We start from the raw sequence: 23,361 nt of genomic DNA on the forward strand, positions 1-23,361 counted from the left end.
TTAGAATATTCTAATCTTATAATTTTCCAAAGTATTTTCTAAGATATAGTTCCGCTGCAATGGCTTTTAATTTTTCTGTTTGTTTGTACATTCTATTCTTGATCAAAGAGTTCTTTATACTAAAGAGATTCTCACAAAGTATCAGAATATCCTAACATGTGTATTGTTACATCCATTAATGTCCATTAATGGATGTGCTGTGAACCTCCATTATAATATCACATTTCAGCATCAACAGTATATTCCATCTATGACCTAAATATTCAGTTAAATCGTACCATTCCTAAATTACAAAATCAATATAAAAGTTTGGTTAAAAGCCATTATTTGCAGACTTGTTGCTATCAAGATGTAATCTTTTGATTTCGTAAAAAGTCAAGCATTTTCATATAGATTTAAGCAATAAAGAAATGCGAAATGAGACATATTTCCAACATTCAAAAAGCGAAAACGTATGCTTATCGCACCGTAGTCTAATTCTTAGTTATGTTACTATGATATTTCAATTTGTTCTGTCATTGCATTTGGAAGTGATGTAGTACTAAGTATCTGAATCAACAAATTAATACTGCATCTAGCAAGATTTGAAGAAAATATTTCAACATAATTATTTAAAGAGAAAAGAGAGTTAATCAAATAAATATTAATCATAGGTAGACATCGTTAAATGGTGATTTATCTAATAGATTATATGTTCAATTGATACGTTGAATGGGTTCTTTATATACTACTGCCATCATAATGGTAACCACTTTGCTCCACAGCTTGTACTTCTATTGATGTCAAACAATTTTGACATACACACTTTTTTATCATTTTCTTCGATTCATGTTTGTTTTCACTTTTCTTTCTTTCTGTTTTCCGTTTGAAATTTGATAATCGGTAGTCATCTTTACTCATGTCTGTTCTTTTTAAAATACTTTGAGAACTCTTAGTTTTTATTTAATGGAGCTTCTTTGTTTACTATCAGCCAAACATTAGTCAGTGCCTCATTAATTTGATCATTATGTGATTACAGGATAAGCGTAATGGGAAGGAATGTCTATCGTAAATATTTAGTACTTTATATATTTGATTTAAACTTTTATGTTTCGTTTTTTGTACGTAATTGAAATCCTTATCTTCCTTTTTTATTTTTAAAGTACTTTTCAATAGCAAATTTATCTTATTTTTTTCAGACTTTGAAAATGCTCAACCAAACTGGGTTTTTTTTCTTCTCATAGCTGTCTGAAACATTAAAAACGTATCTATAATACTAAAAAGACGAGGTCCAATTTGTCAGCCGTCATCACGTAAAATCAACGAATCAAAGAATTCAACTTTATATACAACTAATATAGTACAAAGGTGTAGATTAAAAATTACATCACTCCAGGTCCTTTTGTTTTCCACGTAATTAACATTGCCAATAATTAAGAAGTTCCGGGTCGAGTCCGATACCGATACCAATAGTATATTCACCTGTTACCTTATCTGTACGTACTGCATCTGAAAGGCGCACCACCAAACGGTGTATTCAGGATTAATATGCTATATACACGGGTCATAATCACAGGGTTGACACTACTAAATTGTCAAATTGTTACCTATTGTAGTATTTTAATCAGTAAAACTTTCTAAGAGGTAAACAATACGAATACTAAAAATCTGGACTAAAAATAAGGCGTATAGGTACAGTTTTCAATTTGTCAGCGGGTATGACGTTAAACAACGAATCAAAGAATTCAACTTTATTTATAACTAATATAGGACAAATCTGTTGATTAAAAAATACCCCATTCCAGGACCTTTTGTCACGTTTCCAAATAATCAATATTACCAATAATTGATAAGTTCCAGTTCGACGGGTTCAAACAGAAAGATTTGAAAGCAGAGAAAACTGTGTATCTTAAAATCGGCATTCTCAATATACTATAAGGTCAACAGTGAACGGGAGAACCTTTTCGTTCTCCTTTTCCTGTGATATTACCTGAAAAACTCAAAACCTAATATATGTGGTAACTTGAACCCAACCTAAGTGTGGTATTCAATATGTGGGACAGACGGGACGAGAGTATTTCAGAAGAAATCAAGAACATCTGTACCGCTTTTGTAGACCCAAAAAATTCAAAAGTTTAGTATATCAGCATTTAGATAAGCATAATCATAATCTGAAATATATAAAATTCCAACCGCTCGAAACCGTTCAAAAACAACCAGGAGAATCACACAAGCAATTTGAAAAATCACGCGAAGTTCGCGAATTGTTTTGGATAAAAAGCTAATCCTCTCGGTCTAAATGATAAAATATTAGGGCTCATATCGATGTCATTAATATTGTTGATAAACGACTTAGAAATAATAGGTCTCATGGTAAACGCAAGAACCGCAATCAACGTATTAAACATCGTATAAATTATATGATCTGTTATCTATAATAAAGAATAATGGCAGACATCAAGTATTATGCAAACTGGGTCAGATACCTATAAGTAAATTATATGCTATTTTTCTTGAGTGTGATAAAATTTCTTTTTTTAGCCCATTTTATGAATACACCCGTATTATTACAGCCTTTTGTCATCACAGGCTTTTTCCTATTATTGATAAACCTGAAAATCGTAAACGACATTTTCTCAAATTAAAATATATAAATAGAGGTATTGATTTTATTAATTTGTCTAGCATATTCAATGACTCTTCTGTCTATAGCTTAATACCTCCATATTTTGATAATATAGAACAACCCATTATTTCGTATTCTTATAAAAAACCGAGCAGAAATTTGATTTTCAATTATACGTCAATTACAACAGACGTCAATATAGAAAATAATGTTCCTTCCACTTGAGATTGCGAAACATCTAGTTTTAAATATGTTCCCTATGGTCATGTTATCACAGGAGACCTCAACATAGTCGATGACCGTGAAGTCATAACTTTTCTAAAGAAAGGACCGAAATACCGTCCTCCATCTACAATAGATTGGAAACAGTGTCGTCAGGTCATTAAAGACGCTCTGTCTGCCTGTTGTAAAAATTGGTGCAAACGTGAAAAATCCGATAAAAAATCTTTAGACAGTTATTTGAATAAAATTATGAATACTGTTGATATTCGAATATCTCATTTAGAAAACAATTCTGAAATTAATAATAGGAACCATGATATACCCATTTCTAGAATAAAATACAAACTCAAGGTACTCGCAGAGCGGTTTGTGTTCGTACCGGCAGACAAGGCAGCAAATAATGTAGTGGTGGTGTGACGCATATACTACACGAAAGTTCTTCAAAACGAAATAATAAATTCCTCTACATTCAGGTCAGTGCGCACCACAGAGAGTCAAATCGTTAACAAGCATACCACTGCCACTGCCCAGCTTAAAGCATCTTCCGAACATTTGAAAGTCCCTACCATGTACTGGTTACCGAAATTACACAAAAAACCATTTAAATTCCGTTTCATCTCCGCTTCGAGTAAGTGTTCTACTACTAATCTATCAGTGCTTCTAACCACCTCCCTTACTACTATCAAAGAACTGGTTATTAACTTTTGTAATAAAGCTTATGAAAATAATGGTATTAATTATTTTTGGAGTGTTAAAAATTCTTTAGAGGTTTTAGATAAAATACATGCTTTCAATGGTCCTTACAATTCTGTTGACAGTTATGATTTTTCTACTCTGTACACTACACTTCCACTTACTTACTTACTTAATCCTCTTCGTGCATACTTGCACATGAGGCCACTACCAACGCCCTCCACTGTTGCCTGTCTTGTGCCTTTCTTTCGGCTTCTCACCATGTCATTCCCATGGCTCTTAGTTCGCTTTCTATTGTACGTCGCCATGTCTCTTTAGGTCTCCCTCTCTTTCTTTTCCCCTCTGCTGGTGTCCAACGAAGAGCTATCCTTGTGATGTCATGTTTGTCTTTCCGTAGAACATGGCCTATCCATTTCCATCGCCTTTCTTTAATTTCAACTCTGATGTCTCGTTGTAAGGTTAGGGTGTGTAGATCTTTATTACTGATGGTTTTTGGCCAGAAGATCTTGCAAATTTTCCGAAGACATGTATTGTGGAAAGATGACAGTTTGTTGAAGTCAGATTTTATAACCCTCCATGACTCTGCACCATATAGCAAAACTGATTTTACATTACTATTATATATTTTGATTTTTGTGGACCTGGATATTGATGTTGTTTTCCATACTGTTCGTAATCTGCAGAAAGAAGTTCTGGCTTTGTTGATCCTTGCCATTATATCTTTGCTAGTGCCGTTGTCCTGGCTGATGTTAGTACCTAGATAAGTAAAATTTTCCACTTCTTCTATGTTGTCTCCTTTAAGTGTTATGGGTTGTTTACTAGTTTTTTCATTAAGGCTAATTATCTTTGTCTTTTGCGCATTTATCTTTAAACCTACAGATAGAGCAGTGTCATGTAGTCTTGATGTTTTGTTCTGCATGTTTGCTCTAGTTGTTGATAAAAGGCATATGTCGTCTGCAAAATCTAGATCTTCTAAGATTGTGTTCATCGACCATCTTATTCCAGTTACTCTATTGCCTAGTGTTCTTCTCATGCACCAGTCGATGACAATGAGGAAAAGAAGGGGAGAGATGACGCATCCTTGTCTTACTCCAGATTGTACATTAAACCAGGTGGATTGGGTTCCATTGTGTAGGACACAGCATCTGTAGTTGTTGTAAAATAGTTTGATCATGCTAATTATTTTCTCAGGTATGCCATACGATCTCATTATGTCCCACATGCTGTTTCTGTCCAAGCTATCAAAAGCCTTTTCAAAGTCCACAAAGTTTATGACGATGTTGTGTTGCCATTCTATGCACTGCTCAATGATGTTTCTGAGTGTGAATATGTGGTCACTGCACCCTTTATTGGCTCTAAAGCCTGCTTGTTCATTCCGCAGGGTGTCATCTAAAGCATCTACTATTCGCTTGGCAATAACTCTCAGGAAAACTTTTGCAGGTACAGACAGTAGAGATATACCTCTCCAGTTGTTGCAATTTTTCGTGTCACCTTTCTTGGCAAGTTTAACTAGTAGTCCTCTTCCCAGTCTTCAGGTATAATTTCATCCTCCCATATTTTGCTAAATAGTGTTTGCAGTATTGATGCTGTTGTTTCCACATCTGCCTTAAGGAGTTCTGCACTGATGTTGTCTACTCCAGCTGATTTACTATTTTTTAGCTTGCATAATGCTTTCTTTATTTCACCAAGTTCAATTTTTTCTTCTGATATATCAATTTCGATCTTGTCTTCGGTGTTATCAAATTGAGCTGGTTTGTCTGGTGGTTCTCTGTTCAGAACTTCCCGAAAGTGCTCTGCCCATCTTTCAAGTTTCTGTGCTTCTGATGTTATTACCTCTCCATTCTTGCTTAAAACTGGTGTGTCATTGTTGTTACTTTTACCACATAGCTGTTTAGTGATCTTATATACAGTACTTAGTTCTCCATGTTTGCATGCCTCTTCTGCTTCATTTGCCAATCCTTCAATGTATTGTAATTTGTCTTCTCTAGCTTTTTTCTTAACTTCTTTATTTAGCTCTGAGTATTCTTTTTGAAGCTTTTCTTTCAACCTTTCTGATCTTGCCTGATTGCACTTGCTTTTTGTAGATCTTCTCTTTTCAATAACATTCCAGGTTGCATCTGAAATCCACCTTTTCCTTGTACTGTCTCTAATTCCAAGTACATTTTCAGCTGTATCGTTAAACATAGTTTTTACTTTGTTCCAATGTTCGTTTAGATCGGGACCAATGTTGTCGTGGTTTTCACTGATAGTGTGTAGTGTTTGGTATTGGTTTCTTATGCTGATGTTGAATTTTTGTCTTATCAGATTGTCTTTGAGGCGGTGTATGTTATATATTTTTCTGTTATGCTGTGGTCTGGCTACCTTTCTCAGTTTAAGTTTAATTTTCCCAAGTAGAAGGTGGTGGTCACTTCCACAATCGGCTCCCCTTTTGACACAGACATCCATCAGAGACTTTCTCCATCTTCCATTTATAATTATGTGGTCTATCTGGTTTTGGTCCCTGCCATTTGGTGAATTCCATGTAAGCTTGTGAATGTCCTTGTGTGGAAATAAGGAACCTCCAATAACTAGATCATTCAAGCCACATAAATCTACTAAAAGTCCACCATTTTCATTGCATTCTCCACATCCATGTCTGCCCATTATTCTTTCCTTAAATGAGTTATCTACCCCAATCTTTGCATTTAGATCACCAATTACAAGACATAAATCATGTGCTGGTACTTTACTGATAAGGGATTGTAATTTGTCATAAAACTTATTCTTGTCTTGTGTGCTGGTGGTTTGTTCCACAGGATTGTGCAAGCGTCTAGTGTGGTTAGAGCCATAGGCTCTCTATCACCGCTAGCTAGCCTGCATTGCAGGTGAAAAGAAAGCCGAGTGCGTAAGTCTTTCTGCCAGTACATAGCCTCTACACTATTCAAGACTTCTACAATGCCTCCTCGCGACAGCACATGGTAACTAGGATCTAGCATTCTAGGCATTATTGTAGAGGATCTCGGAGCAGCAAGGGCCCCAGAGATGCAGTGTGTAGGCCCATCGGCGTATGGACACGCCCTTACACTCATCAACCTTGTCCCAACTATGGGTAAATAGTACCACTGCCTTGTGGTTTGATCTTGGAAGATCAAAGGCTATGGGAGCAGACCCAGAAAGAAAAGCTGGAAAGATGGAACTCATCAGCCATGGCAGGCAATCGTCTATGGGAAAGAACACCCAGACAGCAAAACTCCGCCCTACAGGAAGTAGGTTTCTCGCATGGCTAATCACCAGGCAGAGTAAAAAGAAGCTGATTACGGAAAACACACCAAAAGAAACACTGAATTGCGTGAACGAGGACATACGTCATACAGATGACCCAATGAATGTGTCTAGTGAAAGCAGAAATGCAGCTAGGGGCAAGAAGTGTGGACTCTTAACGCCAAAAAATGTTCTCAGCATAGGGGCATGGAATGTGCGGACCATGTATGAGACGGGAAAAACAGCACAAGTTGTCAATGAGATGAGAAGGTATAACATCAGTATACTAGGTGTCAGTGAATGCAGATGGTTAAACAACGGATCGATCTCAACGGACACAGGTGAGACCATATTGTACTCAGGCCGAACAGACAACAAACACTATGAGGGAGTTGCTTTAGTACTAAGCAAGGAAGCAAAAATAGCTCTTCTAGAATGGCAACCAGTGGATGAAAGGCTTATTATGGCAAGGTTTTACTCAAAATACTCAAAACTGTCAGTGATTCAATGCTATGCACCTACCAACGAAGCTAGTATTGAGGACAAGAATAAGTTTACACTTCCACACAATCTTATAAAGAAAAAGTTTTTGTATTTGATAAAATGGTCTTTCGAAAAATCTCATTGTAATTTTATTTGCTGTAACTCGTTTAAGGCCTTTTTCTGTAACGAAAAAGGAAAGTATGCTAGATACACTTACTGGAAATGTGAGGATATGATTGAAGCTTTAAACTTTCTGCTTGATAACATTTATGTACGTTTCGGCGATAAAGTGTATCGTCAGGTAGTAGGTATTCCTATGGGCACCAACTGTGCCCCTTTAATAGCAGATTTATTTCTATATTGCTATGAATCTCAGTTTATGACCAAACTCAGTAAAGACCCATCATTGTTACATTTGGTTGATACATTCAAAAATACCTACCGTTATCTGGATGATATTTTTTCGTTGAATAATCCAGAGTTCTCTAAATATACTTCAGAAATTTACCCAAACGAACTTACTATAACTAAATCTAACATAAACAGCAGCAGTTGTCCTTTTCTAGATTTAGACATTTCAATCTCAAACGGGAAACTTCACACTAAAATTTACGACAAAAGAGACGATTTTTCATTTCCTATTGTTAATTTTCCTTTTTTAGACGGCGATGTGCCTTTAGCTCCATCATACGGTGTTTATATATCGCAACTCGTTCGGTTTGCCCGTGTGTGTTCTGATGTCATAGATTTTAACGAACGTAATCAATGCATCACTGGTAAATTGTTGTGTCAGGGATTTCGATACCATAAATTACTTAAAACTTTTACTAAATTCTTTCATAGATACAAAGATTTGATTAGTAAATTTGGCTATACCTGTAGAAAGCTTATTAAAGATGGTATTTCTCATCCTAAATTTTATGGTAATATTGTACTTAAAGCGAGGAAATCACTATGTGATCCTTGTAAACTCATCGAACCTTTAAACAAACTTATAAGTAAGGGTTATCGTACCAATATTGTAATTAGATCTCTGAATATAGTTCACATTGGCACTAATATTAATTTTGTCATTAGCAAATTAAAACATAACTAAATTTCATTATCTTTTGAGGCGAGATGTATAGGGGACACAGCCACGTTAACTTTTATTTCTATAGAAGTCGCTCTTCACTATACTACTACCTGTCGATACATTTATTTTTGGCATTGCACAAGTCATGTCTTCTTTGACTATTAATGACGTTAAAATACTAAATCCCTGTGATGTGTTTTAGTCGATTTTAGTCTCTGATGCATGATTTTTTACTATTAATTGGTTTTGGCTTTTAACTAGCTGTCAGTAACTGCGAGTACTCTCAAATCGTATTTTCTTGTTAATTCGACCTGTTGATACTGTTTATAATGCTTTTTTGTCATTTTTTATTTATATGGATCTTGGCTGTATACCAGCTTTGATTATTTGTAATATCTTCAATTTTTCACTTATTCTTACAACATTTGTATAAACTTCAAGATTATAAAAAACCGGGTTTTTTTTTCTAAAGTGAACATTGATTGGTTAAATATTTCTCAGTGTGTTTGAATTTGTTTGATAGCCTTTTGGTCATGACTGTTTGTCTCTAATATTTAATTAACTGTGCATTTGTATTCAGATATCGCAGATCAAATTTATTCGTTCTTTGTGTAATCATACGTTTTTTGATTGAGTTAAGTCTGCTAATTGATATTTTATCGTATGTTTTTATATGTTGTGATGTTATGCTATTGTTTCAGAAAAAGGGAGAAGGTTTGGGCCCATTAAAACGTTTTATCCCGCTGCAAATGTTTGCACCTGTCCTAAGTCAGGAATCTGATGTACAGTAGTTGTCGTTTGTTTATGTAATATATACGTGTTTCTCGTTTTGTTTATATAGATTAGACCGTTGGTTTTCCCGTTTGAATGGTTTTACACTTGTAATTTTGGGGCCCTTTATAGCTTGTTGTTCGGTGTGAGCCAAGGCTCCGTGTTGAAGGCCGTACTTTAACCTATAATGGTTTAATTTTTAAATTGTTATTTGGATGGAGAGTTGTCTCATTGGCACTCACACCACATCTTCCTATATCTATGACTTTATCAGATGACAATACTAATACTAAAATAAGGCTTGCGAATAGTTATATACTTTAATTCAGTCACGGACCCGCGATATCACGGGTGTGCTCTAGTATTATAGTATATTTACAACATGTTGCAAAGTTGTCTTACCACTGTAAATGTTATATTAAAACCCCGATCGGGTTTTGTATGATATGTTGGTACCACTTGAAAGTAAAACTATATGGATGACAATTTTACTATTATGTCTGTTTGTGTTTGTCACACATTGTTGTTAATATAATGGCCTGCTATGCGACTGTCATACAAGTGAGAGGTTAAGGTAGCTATAAACACAGGTTTAATCCCCCATTTCGTACAAATGAAATATGACAGGTATTTCCATTCGTTTGATGTTTTTGAGCTTTTGAATTATTGCATTTGATAAAGGACTTTTCGTTTCGAATTTCCAAGGAGTTTGTTTTTTTTAATTTTTTTTCAATATATCAATAATATGACAAAAGCTGATCAAAACGACAATATATACACTTAAAGCCCCTCGCTGCATGATGGACCATTATTTAATTTGATTCTTGTGTATAGTTGTCTCATTTGCAATTATCATATCTTTTCATTTCTATATTATTTTTTTTTATTTACATTGTTGGCTGGATATAAAAAGAGAAGATGTGGTATGATTCTCAATGAGACAACTGTCCACAAGAGACCAAAATGGCACATATATTAACAACTATAGGTCACCGTATTGCCGTCAAAGATGTCAGAGCAAAGCCCATACCGCATAGTCAGCTATATAAGGCCCCGATATGACAATGTAAAGCAATTCAAACGAGAAAATAACGACCTTATTCATATAAAAAGAAATGGACGAATAATAAATATGTAACACATAAAAACGACAACCACTGAATTAAAGACTCCTGACTAGGGACAGGCACATACATAAATAATATGGTGGGGTTAAACATGATAGCGGAATTCCAACCCTCCCCCTAACCTGGGATAGTGGTATAACAGTACAACATAAGAACGAACTAAAAAAATCATTTGATATAGGCTTAACTATTTAGATGGATAAAAATACAAGTAGACGTGGCCGGTTACTTATACATCCCGACAACAAAAAGACAGTAGGAGCATATCTGAGTTCATTTCTGTTGTACGTTTAGTAATAATGGTACTATCAAGCTTTTGAAATTCACAATGACATTAGTAGTTGTTTTTAGGAATAAATCAAACAATCAAGTATCTTGATAATGTCAGTTTCTAAGATTTCTTTTCGTGTGAATTAGAGTGGTTTGTTTTCAAAGATGATGAATCCATCTTTAAAACCTTAAAAATATACTGTGGATTCAATATAATTCGTGGGATACCAATTTTCGTGGATTTCGTTGGTACAGACAAACCATGAAATTAAACGTTCAACGAATGACAAATTTTATGAAGGCGTGTATGCGGTCTTCGGTAAAACCACGAAATTAAATATCCACGATAATATTAGTTTTCCTGAATTCACGAAAATTAGTACCCACGAAAATAAATGAATCCACAGTATTATTATTTGGACCCTATCTTCCAATCTGTCTTTAATTTTGAAATAATTATTGTGTAAAGGGTAGATTGTACCCACAGTAACTTTTTTCTGCACAACTTTTAGGAACTTAATGCTTTTCGATTTTGTATTTGACTTGGCCTCCCAATTGTCTTGGTTCGTGTGCCGTTTGAGTAGTCTTATTTAGACGAAACGCGCATCTGTCGTATCAAATTATAAGCAGGGTATATTTGAGGTTTGTTTGAAGATTTTGGTAAAGTAATGATTCTCGCAAGGGAAAATGTAAAATAAAATGAAAGGGCGGAGAAAGGAAATATATGCTGCTCGAACTTAATACAAACAAAGGGCGATAACTGTGACACAACTTCTTGCGGGAACTTGTTCTGCCAATTCTAAATATCCTTTCACTGTGCAAGTTGTAGATCAAATGCTTTTCATGACTTTCGATTTCACAAAAAAGCTATCTTCCTGTCTACTGATATTTGTATATACGTTGCCTTTTCTCTTTTATAAAACAAATTTTGACCAATGCTTTCAATGTTTTGGGTCATTAAAGGTCGAATAAACATGAAAAAACATAGACATGGTTTTTTTTAAATTTCAATTCGGATCAACGGCTTCATAACATTAACCAATTCGGAAAGAGTGTCTACGTCTACTAGTTCGCGATAGTTGATTGTATTGCGTAACCTTCGAATGAAAGATCAACAATACCTTAACAAGAGAATAGATCTGTTCAAAGATTCACCTAAAAATATATCCATTTTGGTTGTTTGCATTTTCATTTATTTTCTTACTCGTGTAAGTCCTTTCTTGTCTACATATTCATTTGGAAGACAACACACGTCGTTTGTTTTCTCTTATTTTTAAGAGTAAATGCACATTGCGATAAAACTTGTCACGGTACTTTTGATGTTATATTTGTTATTCTCGTGGGATTTTGTCTGATGCTTGGACCGTTTCTGTGTGTGTCACATTTAAGTGTTGTGTCTTTGTTCTATTATATTTAATGCGTTTCCCTCGGATTTAGTTTGTAACCCCGATTTTGTTTTTTGTCCATGGATTTATGAGTTTTGAACAGCGGTATACTACTGTTGCCTTAATTATTCAAGTTCAACTACCCCTAAAGATAACCCCTGTGGAATTTGGTACAACGTTTTGGGATAGTTATGCACTTCTCTCGATAGTTTATTCGAATGCCATTGACGCGTCTTATGAGCACGTCTGACATACAAAGTTGCAAGTCTGGTATCTTTAATGTGTCATGTAAACGAAACAAGCATCTGGTGTATCAAATTATAAGCCTGGTAAATCTAAAATGAGTTTATAAAGGTTTTGGTGACTATTTGATACTGATAATACTGAAGTAAGTGTAAAACAGAAGGTAAAGAAAGAGATATAGCACACATACTACTCGAATTAGACACATACAAAGGGCAATAACTCTATTACGACTTCATGTCCAAACGTTTTCCAGATTTATTCATACTTACTGGAATAGCAAAATTTTGTAAAAGTGTTATTAAAACCTTTTAATACATGTGCTTAATCATGTTACTATATTTTGTACTTCCTGTCAAATATCTGTATTAATTATATATACTATTATTGCACCTTTGTTAACCATGTTCTAATGTAAATATGTAAATATGTTCATACTTTTATAGTTTGTTAAAAAATGTTGTACTAACATACCCCATGTGGGGGCTTTAGTGAAATAAAATGTCTTATGTCTTATGTCTACAGTTTCTAGTTATCCTTTTACTATGAATTGTGTTGTTATTATTATCTTATTTTGTATCTGTCGAAGTATTTTGATTTGTTTGTGGTTGCGTCTAGTGTTGTAGGTATCTGATTAGAAATAATAACTTTGATTATTTACTCTTACTAAAAGTATATTTCAATTCGTTAATTTCTATATTTCTATCTGTCCAAGAAGTAATTTCAAGCAGAATCCTCAAGTATAATTTGTGTTATAATAGTTATCAAAAGTACCAGGATTATAATTTTATACGCCAGACGCGCGTTTCGTATACATAAGACTCATCAGTGACGCTCAGCTCAAAATAGTTAAAAAGCCAAATAAATACAAAGTTGAAGAGCATAGAGGACATAATAACTTGTCCAAATTGACATCATCAGACATTTCCCATCTAATACACACTCTACTCGTTGGTTGATAAATTGATACGTTTGAAGTCAATTGTACTTTTGAAATAAATAGTTACTTATACTAATTCGATGCACAATACAAGTGTTAGAGAAATAACTTAATCAGTCATATACCTTAGCCGTATTTGGCACAACTTTTTGGAATTTTGGATCCTCAATGCTCTTCAACTTTGTATTTATTTTGCTTTTTAACTATTTTGATGTGAGCGTCACTGATGAGTCTTATGTAGACGAAACGCGCGTCTGGCGCATAAAATTATAATCCTGGTACATTTGATAACTATTTACGATATTCCAGTGTTTCGTTTTGTTGTTATATCTTAGATTGCCCTTTTTACCTCAAGTCCTTAACCAGATATATTATAGAAGAATCTGATACAACTCCATTTAAAGCAGATTGTTTGTTGTCTTCTATCGGTAATTAACGCATATTCAGTGTCGTGGTAGCCTGATCGCCACAAGTGATTGGGGTCCTTGATTTAAGCCAAAACAAAGACCAGTTTCTGCTTCTCCGCTGGGTACCGTGACCTGTATTCATGTGAACTGTTTCCTTGTAAACTGGCACGAAAACAATCCGGCTCAGCATGTCGATCTAGTACCATGTAGGGTTTATATTCCATCACATTGTCATGTTCTCGTCCTGAAAATGTCTTTATTTTTTTGCTAAACGTAGGGGCAATCCATCATCATCATCATTATAATCCACATGCTATTGACATTAAATAAGAATAACGCTTCATAAATTACATGCTTCAGAAGCTCTTTACCGGATTTTCAATCTTCATGGACTGATACGTGAAAACTATATCACCAAAAGATATATAGTTAAAGGCAAAAACAAGACATACATCGATTCAGAGAAAAAAAATCCGGGTTACAAACTAAAACCAAGGGAAACACATCAACTTAAACAATAAATGTTACTGGTAAAAAGTAAAATACCAAAAATACCAAACTCGGAGGAAAATTCAAACCGAAAATGACAAAATCAAAAGCTCAAACATCAAACGAATGAATAACAACTGTCATATTCCTGACTTGGTACAGATATTTTCTTATTTATAAATGGTGGATTAAACCTGGTTTTATAGCTGATGCATATTATATTTCAACGGCCATTTTATATACTTGGTCTAAAAAATTGATATATATAAATATTAAGTCTTATAAATCCTGAATTACTAATTTTTATCTCAATCCTTCATGTCTCGCATTGTTAAGATATTTCGATTTCAGTTATCTCATAATCTGCAGGTTAAATATACCTTTTTCTACAGAAGAAAATGTCTGTACCAAGTCATTAATATGACAGTTGTTGTCCAGTAGTTTGATGTGTTTGAGTTTTTAATTTTGTCAATTGATTAGAGACTTACCGTTTTGAATTTTCCTCGGAGTTCAGTATATTTGTGATTTTAATTTTGTAAAAAATACCGTACACGAATAAAAATTCAAAACCCCTTACTACTGCCCTAATTATGGGAAAATGTAACAATCTTGACTCTCAGACTGTCATACGATCAAAAATCAGTTCCAAATCCAAATTGATTTTCAAATATATCCCATAGTCACATTTAGTTACTATAGTAGATTCAAATTCCAAAATGCGTTATGTATATAAAATGGCCGTTTAAATATAAAAATGCCCTGTACCAAGTCAGGAATATGGCCATTTTTATATTATAGTTCGTTTCTGTGTGTATTACATTTTAACGTTGTGTCGTTTGTTTTCTCTTATTTTTGAGTGTAATTTCACATTGCGATAAGACGTGGCACGGTACTTGTCTATCCCAAATTCATGTATTTGGTCTTGATGTTATATTTGTTATTCTCGTGGGATTTTGTCTGATGTTCGGTCCGTTTCTGTTTGTGTTACATTTTAGTGTTATGTCGTTGTTCTCCTCTTATATTTAATGCGTTTCCCTCGGTTTTAGTTTGTTACCCCGATTTTGTTTTTTGTCCATGGATTTATGAGTTTTGAACAGCGGTATACTACTGTTGCCTTTATTTATGGTATAATTTAAATTCGAGCATCACTGATGAGTCTTTTGTAGACGAAACGCGCGTCTGGCGCAAATAGAAAATTAAACCTGGTATCTGAATTAGTTTCCTTCAAATATGAAAAAGACATTGTATTTTGGAATTCAAAATTAGAAAAACCAGATTATTCACATTTCATTTTGCCACTGTAAAGAAAGAAGAATGGGATTAAAACATGTGTCCATTTTGAAAATGTTCTTAAACGTTTCATTTATCCGATTAACAACAAAACTAAAGAAAAAACTATGCTTTTTGAACTACAGTCCCACTACAATCCCAATGAGGAAATTAATGAATCATGGTTAAACCAATCGTATCTTCTTTTGGTGGAGGATAGGGTTACTGGGATGTAGATCTTGCATAAGTCAAATTTAAGTTAATAAAATAAACAGAAGGAAACCTTTGCTGCCCCCTAAACAAAAATGTATACTAGTTCGGAGATAATGACGTCATTGTAAAATCTTAAATATATAAAAAAAACTAAAATTAAAAATACTACAAGACTGAAAAAAGGCTGGGCTCCTAACAAGGGAAATGCACAAAAAAATGTGGCGTTTTAAGATCTCATTCCTATGTCATAATAGGTAACAAAGGCAAATAAACAAAATGACAATGATACCTACATTTACAAAGGACAACTAGCAGTTACTGACATGTTAGCTCCAGACATCAATTAAACTGTTGGAAAGATGGTGTCTTCATAATATGAATATCAAACACAATCCTTCCCGTTAGGTGTTTAGAATTATACCATCATAAAATATATAAGATAAACATAACCCGTATCATGCCAACAACTGGTTTTTTAATAAATGTGTTTATTTCCAATGCAAAGACCCTATAAGTGATTCAATATTAAAGCCAAAATATGCAATCGTTAATGACCTTACAACAGTATCGTAACTTCATACATATTTCCCTACCAAATTATTTTTTAAACACTAAATAAAAGAGACAAACTAGGAAAATTAAATACTTGTTACTGATATAGTGAATTGATGTCTAAGTTGGTACAATATAACACAGGAATATTTTTACCTAAAAAAAGTAAACTAAATGAGCATTTGCATCTGCGCAAGATACACCTGAATAAAACTAGACAACATGCCTATTTTTCCTGATTTTCAAATATATGATAAAGATATGGCATCTTGTAGTGTTCGAATATTACAGAATTTAAATGAAATACTACAGAATTTTCATAAACATTGCAAGTTTAACATCTATCGGCAATGATATTCATCTGAAACTTAAATTAAGATTTTTTAACATGACACACAATACATTCATTTAAAAGAATTTTAGCTTTGGTTTTGCCTATCCGTTTTTAATTCATAATATTGATATCTTCGGTGAGTTTCATTTTTAGAACTCCCAACTCCCCTAAAAAATGCCTAATGGACGAAACAAAATTTATTACAATATCTAAATAATTACAAGAATATACAACCATTTAATTCAGCGTCATCTATCTAGAAATTTAATGTGTTCATGGTCATTTGAAAAATTTAATTTGGGAAGTAACATTTGTTTTGTAAACAATCGTCATAACTGTTTTGCATTTACTTCTGAAACCAATCGTCATTTATTAATCGGTGGTAAAATATCACTGATATAAATTAAATCCTTTACTTTAGACGCTTCCTGTTACTCAAACCATGGAAGTATTATATTAATGATAGACTTTCCCTTTTGAATTTCCCTCGGGTTTCGGTATTTTTGGTTATTTAATTTTTACCCTGATAACGCTTCTGGTCTAGCCTTTTTTTTTTAGTTCATTTTCTCCCCTTAGTTTATGTTTGTTAATTTGATTTAACTCTTTCCAGTCGATTTACGATAATTGACCAACGGTAAACTACTATTGCATTCATAAACTGCAGTGTAAACGAATACTGTGAAACCTGTTTAAACTAAACCTGTTCGTGACTTCATATTTTGTTCGGTTTTGCTCTATATTCGGTTTTATCAAGTTAACAACAAAGATATCGGTGCTGAAGCACATGTTAAGTTTATACAGGTTTTCGGTTTATGCAGGATTCTGTTTAGACAAGTTTCACTGAATATGTCCGTTAGGTGATACAATATCCAATATAAAGTTCTCAATTAAAAAAAGAGATAAAAACTTAGCTTGGAAAACAGGTAAAATTTTGTCAAGAAGGGGGCTTTTACAGCTAATTCTACCTGATGAGGTATTATTGAAAGCTTTACGGTGACCTATAGTTGCTGACATCTTTGTTATTTAGACTCTATAGAAGACAGTTTTCTCGTTGTCATTCGTACCACATCTTCTTCGTACTAATTGTAAGAATTGTTGCATATTTAGTCATTTCAATCTGTTAATGAGGCAAAGTTTCAAAATATGCTGTAGAATATACTGACGTTAAAATAACTGTTAATGGAAGAATGGACAATCAGTAACCCTTTCCGAATTGACATGCACATTTTGCAACTAGGTGACTCTTAACGAAATTTGTGAAGTGGAAATATAACTATCTTAGTGTCGTAATCGAACATAGAAGGTGCTTTATATTGTCATGTAATACGGGCGTTTCATATTTAAATAGTAATTATGTTTTTTATTTTTCGATTATTAAATAAGCTTTATTAACTTGAACATGTGTAAACTGCTTTTTCAATCGATCTTCATAAAAAGACATAAGAATGCATTAAACTCTTAAAAATCACTATGCACCACAGGTCTTAAGTTATCAAAAGAACTTCATTTTCATGTCAACGACAAAATGACAGTAATTAATACTTGTCGTTTGAAAATAAAAGTAATCTTGACTTTTTTTTTCTTCTAGCAGGGATAGTGTTAGAAACAATTTTATGAAATTGATGTTCGATTTTTGCTATCAATTAGTCTTTGGTTTTCTATGGTATGTTTTGTATACAGTTGTTTGTATTTTTGGTCTTTTTCATTTTTTGCAATGACGAGTTTATTTTTAACTTGTGTGTTAGGATGTACCTTCCACATCACCCTATTTTATAAACATAATATCGATTTTACTGCGCATCTTACGTAGAATGTTTTTAATAAAACAATCTTTATATATGTTCCTCGAATTTCGGTATATTTGTTATTTTACAGTTGAGAAGGCCAATGCATAAATATTTATTTTTGTTTCGAGCTCACTGAGTATGTTGTAGACCAAACGCATGGCTGCCGTTCGAAATTACAGGCCGGATATCTTTGATGTTTTTTTTCACCACTGTGTCGATTGCACTAATGACTAATGGTGGATGTTTTCTCCCTGATGTTTACAGCAGCCTTATAGTCAGCATGTCTGTGTTGACATGAATTGTCATTGATACTATCATACATTTATTTATAAATTACAGCACATTTCAGTCAGTATGTAACTAATGGTAATATCTTTGGTTAGCTTGCTTGTTAGCTGAACCGTAAAGTCATTGTTAGGTGAGGCAAACTTCCCTCGTTTAATAGTAGACTAGCTCAACAGATAAAAAAATCTATCTCTCTGTTAAGCTAGTCTACTAATAAAGGAGGGAAGTTTACCTTACCTAACAATGACTTCACGGTTCAGCTAACAAGCAAGCTAACCAAATATATTACCATTAGCTACATACTGACTGAAATGTGCTGTAACTGTTGCCTTTATTTATGAAACTTTGAATTGTTTAAAATAGTAAGGTGTAATACCTCCAGATATTTTAGAAGCTATATTTTGCAACAAAACCTTTCAAAACTTTGGGTCTTCAATGCTCTTTAACTTTCTTTGAACTTCTAACTTCTTGATTAGAGCGTCATTGATGATTATGTTGTAGACAATACTTGTGTTTGGCGTACAAAACATCAAATGCTTTGATCAAGATACATTTTGATCATTTCAAATACGGTTGTATGGTTTCCATCACGGCTAGGTGAAATGCAATAAGATGAGATGTGGCGAATGTTTGATAACAGGTTACTTATTTCTCTAGATATGCTGTCGCTTCTCTTATTTGATGATATGAAGAACTGTTTTTTTACAACTGACGAGCTGGCGTATTCCACAGGCGGATTAAGATATGAGAGTTCTGCCAGGATACCTGAATTTACTCTTGGGTTTTTAACGGAAACTTATATAAAATTTAGTTGTAGTTTCCTTTATTAGTGCTTATGTTTATATTATGTTTTGTTTGTTGCTGCTGTTCTTGTATTATCAAATTGCATTTCTTCTCTTGTTTTCATAGGTCTAACAGTGTCCGAATTTTCTGTTTTCATTTTTTCGATAGTTATATCAATGGCAATACGTTATATTTAAATTCCTAACAACAAAACACACGTAATGAATAATATTTGAATAGTTTAATACGTGTATTGTATTTGCATCATCGAAGTGTTGTGTCATTTCAATAACTAACTAATTGTTTTAAAAGATAATCCGTCGAAAATGTATGCAGTTGCAGCTGCAGTTTGTGTGTACATACTTGTTGTTACAGTAACAATTTGTGGAAGTGACAGAAAGTAGTAAGAGAATAACAGGATGGCAATAAAAAAATACATTGTAGAGGGGAAATAGACAATGTCATGCATGGCAAGAGGGAAAAACGATAAGATATACACAGTTTATAAAACACTTCATAAACAACTGAAAATGGAACAACACGAATCTCAACAATAACCAAGATGCAGTCTGATATTTTCAGAGGGGTTGGGTTTGAAGTTTTTTGTACAAACTAGATCGACAACCGTCGAAATACAGCCTTCTATTAAAACAGCACACACATAGCGCGATGGAGTAACACAACATAAGGATAAGAATATAAAAATTAGGTGAAAATGTCTTGACTCATTAAATCGACACAAAACGTACAAAAAACAATAACTGCAAAATACAAAGTACCGTTCTAAGAGTATTGAAAGCCAATAACAACTAATGAAATGTTCATATATCAAAGACTAAAATATACACTAACACACAACCGATAGATTTAGTGTGAAGACGTCATACACAATAAAAAAAAATCTGGAAGTAATTGCTGGAGGAAAACACAAAAATAGAATTGTTTCTGTTTTATGAGGTGTCTCATATGACAAAATGAAAAAAAATGTGTATGATATGGTTTAATATTTCCGAAACATTTTTTAAAACTTTCTACTTTTTCACATAGATATAACATTAAAACGACGTGTTACTTACACATGAAATTGAAACGTTCCATTCGAGTAAAAAAGGGAAGTTTAAGAAAAAGCGAAAAAAGTTAATCCTTGTTTTCAAAGTTGTTTTCAAGGTAAATATATCCCATATAATCTTCACATTGTGAATTCTTTATACAACGGAAATTTCGTCCCTTTACTATAAACTATTTCTGGTTTCGCTGCCTTCTGTTTCAGTTTTGGTAGAATTTCATTCCTATTTTTAGCGGGAAAATACATTTCTTTTCCATCTCTGTAAGTGACAGTACATTCAAGAGAGGCTTTCTCGAGTTCCTCTTGTTTATTAGTTGGTTTGTTGTGGAAGTTATGAGGCCAATTATTGTAACTATATCTTAGATCATCCATTGGAATATTAGTATTATTCAACAGCTTAAGGAAATGTTGTTGCACTTTCTGTTTTTCCCTATCGTATTCTATTTGTACCAGTTTTTTCTGCCTGTCGTGAGCTCTACACTCACGCTCTGTGTCTTTAGTCAAGAATGTATGTCTCTTGTGTAAATGTTCAGATCCAAACACTTTCTTCATAAGTTCGAAACGAACGTCTTTCGTCAGATCATATTGTGGAAACATTGCCATAGTTACAGGTTCTTTTTTAATTTCACTTAGCAAACATGTTCTTTTCTGACGTAATTTGGCTCCTGCCATGAGTTTCAGATATTCCTTTTCTTAATCTAGATGAATTAATCCTCGTTTAAATACTAGCTTTGTTACAAATGCCAATTTACATTTTTTCACATCCAGCTGTACGAATCTGTAGTCTGCGTGTCATAGAGATAAACATTTTAATCGACCTATGAATAGATGTAAAACATTTTATAGGGACTAGTTATGCTTCTCTATAAGACGGAATAAATATAGATTGATAAGAAACTCCATAAACTTTTCTCCTTAAAGAGGATTAATAGAACTAAATCAATTGTTATTGCGTCGTCTAACAGGAATCTGATCGTTAATTTAACTATAAAATTTATTTTTGCATATTTTAAAAGCCTAGTTCTCACTAACGTGTTTCCTATAAACAGTAAGCTAATGGTTCAATCATTTAAATATACCGAAAATCAACCCTATCTTGGTGTTTTTTGTAGAACCCGAAATGAACTCTATCACTGTTTTTTTTTGTAGAACACAAAAAGAACTCTTTCACGGTGTATTTTGTAGAACTCAAGTTAAAGTAATTTAGTCCTGAATTATGAATAAGTGTATCTTAAAAACAAAAGTAAAAAGTCTTAAAGACTGTCTTATACACACTTTTTAACGTCATAATTAAAAGGAGTTTTTTTAAACTGACAAATCAAACACTTACCTCGAGTGTGCATCGGTAGATATGTCACTTCAACCAAAATATAACGAGACTAATAAATAAAAGACTTTTAAACTTCCATTTAAAATGTGATGATTAATAGGACACTTCTAAACCAACATGACGACTCTTGCTTTCAAACAATCGTTGAATATTTCCTGAATCAAGTATTTAATCTATATGTTGATTATGTATGATCTTTTTGTTTTGGTCATACACTGACTACATTGGAATTATCACAACAAAGTCATCAAGTAGGGACAACAATCCGATATTGTTTGCGGACTAGGGTTACAACTAGTAATTCAAAATAAAATAAAACATAACAATTCACTTTCACTCAGTTCAGCGGAAACTTTTACAAAAAGATAACATGAACCCTACTAGACCGATAAACTGGGATTTGTTCATGGGTGATTCAAAAGATAACCGTTCACATGAAAATAATTAAACTATTTTGACTATTTTATTTATTATGTCTGAATAGTTCACGAATCATTGTAAATATATAGGAATTTGGCGAGACTGTCAACAAAGTGAGAGGTTTAGCGCTATAAACCCAGGTCTAATCCACCATTTTCTAAATTTGAATATGCCTGTACCAAGTCAAGATATGACATTTCTTGTCCATTCGTATTTAATGTGTTTTGTCTTTTCATTTTGCACGTGATTATGGACTTTCCAATTGGATTTTCCTCTGAGTTCAGTATTTTTGTGATTTTACTTCTTGCCAAACACATAATTCCAACTTTTGAACATGATGTTGCATATACTGTTGATAAGCAGCAAATATTTTTTTCAAAGTCTTCTGTTTGACCGCGAGGGGGGGGGGCATCGAGTCGTTAACCGTAGATGGTCATCGGCTGTTATTTGCTTGTTGGTCGTGTTGTTGTGTCTCTTTGACATATTCCCCATTTCCATTCTCAATGATATTTTCCGCACGAGAGGACAGCCCGCTAGCAAGATGTTTTCGTTTCATCTAATGGAATTACATAGTAAAAATAGAGTTATGTGAGCCCATTAAATTTTAGTAAGGAATAATAAAAAAAAATGCTCAAAAAAATTTAATTTATGAAAGTTTACCATTTCGACTCTTTAATATATCAAATAAAAATAAGAAAACTGTGGTTTGATTGTCGGAGACAACTCTCAACCAGAGAACAAATGACGTAGAAGGTTAGCAAGTTCTTTCAGGTTTCATCATCTTATCGTTAATGAACTTAAGGCCGAACAACTAGTCTATGGCAAAAAGTGACTAAAGTCTATGTACATACATTATAACTATAATTACATATGATGTAGGAAGTTGTATATCTTACATAATATATAGTTAAGTCAAATTTAATCATATATATTTTACAGGTTAAACAAGTTTATATCAAATAAACTATCAACGTTTTATCGTCAATCAAAAGTTGTCAAGTGGAAAAAATTAGTGGGTGTTAAACGTATACGAAATTTTGTGTTTTAATTATTTTTGAAAACTGGAATTGATTACAACTTGCCGAACATAGTATATCAAAACTAAACTATAACAATACTTTTATTTTTATAAATTTACTAATAAATTTTAAATAAACTTCATAAATTATCTTACCTTTTTCATAAAGAATGCAAATCTGTGTTTGAAATGATCATTGGGATAGAACGGCAAACTCTAACGAAAGGATAGAGAAGGACTCCATGTCAATATTGACCAAGTTGTATTGTTAATGTATAAATTATACAAACAAAGAGTGAAAAGCGTCTTTAATTGCCATGCCTGGTGTAGAGAGATTTTTGTGGAACATCAAAC

The 23,361-nt window shown here is 33.3% G+C and overlaps 4 protein-coding genes across 5 annotated transcripts in view; 1 reads left to right on the forward strand and 3 right to left on the reverse strand.

Moving 5' to 3' along the window:
• Positions 1 to 23,361, reverse strand: part of LOC134715605 (VWFA and cache domain-containing protein 1-like) — a 157,500-nt gene that overhangs the window by 85,409 nt on the left and 48,730 nt on the right. The window lies entirely within an intron of this gene.
• LOC134715874 (uncharacterized) lies at positions 5,030 to 6,163 on the reverse strand. The gene has a single exon (XM_063578840.1). The coding sequence runs from the start codon at positions 6,161 to 6,163 to the stop codon at positions 5,030 to 5,032; it is 1,134 nt and encodes a 377-aa protein (XP_063434910.1).
• On the forward strand, positions 6,567 to 11,006 carry LOC134716604 (craniofacial development protein 2-like). The gene is made up of 2 exons (XM_063579934.1): positions 6,567 to 7,293; positions 10,999 to 11,006. Exons 1-2 carry the CDS (start codon positions 6,567 to 6,569, stop codon positions 11,004 to 11,006), a joined length of 735 nt encoding a protein of 244 aa, XP_063436004.1.
• Positions 19,926 to 23,274, reverse strand: LOC134715682 (uncharacterized). 2 transcript variants are annotated; one of them, XM_063578037.1, is made up of 2 exons: positions 21,570 to 21,842; positions 19,926 to 21,057 (listed from the first exon to the last, which is right to left on the reverse strand). In XM_063578037.1, the coding sequence occupies exon 2, from the start codon at positions 20,909 to 20,911 to the stop codon at positions 20,363 to 20,365; it is 549 nt and encodes a 182-aa protein (XP_063434107.1). In that variant the 5' UTR covers positions 20,912 to 21,057; positions 21,570 to 21,842; the 3' UTR covers positions 19,926 to 20,362. The 2 variants fall into 2 exon arrangements, with proteins under 2 accessions (XP_063434107.1, XP_063434099.1); XM_063578029.1 differs by lacking the exon at positions 21,570 to 21,842 and adding an exon at positions 23,164 to 23,274 and having other exon boundaries at positions 19,933 to 21,057.

The sequence above is a fragment of the Mytilus trossulus genome, chromosome 1, assembly GCF_036588685.1.
Source record: "Mytilus trossulus isolate FHL-02 chromosome 1, PNRI_Mtr1.1.1.hap1, whole genome shotgun sequence".
NCBI lineage: Eukaryota > Metazoa > Mollusca > Bivalvia > Mytilida > Mytilidae > Mytilus > Mytilus trossulus.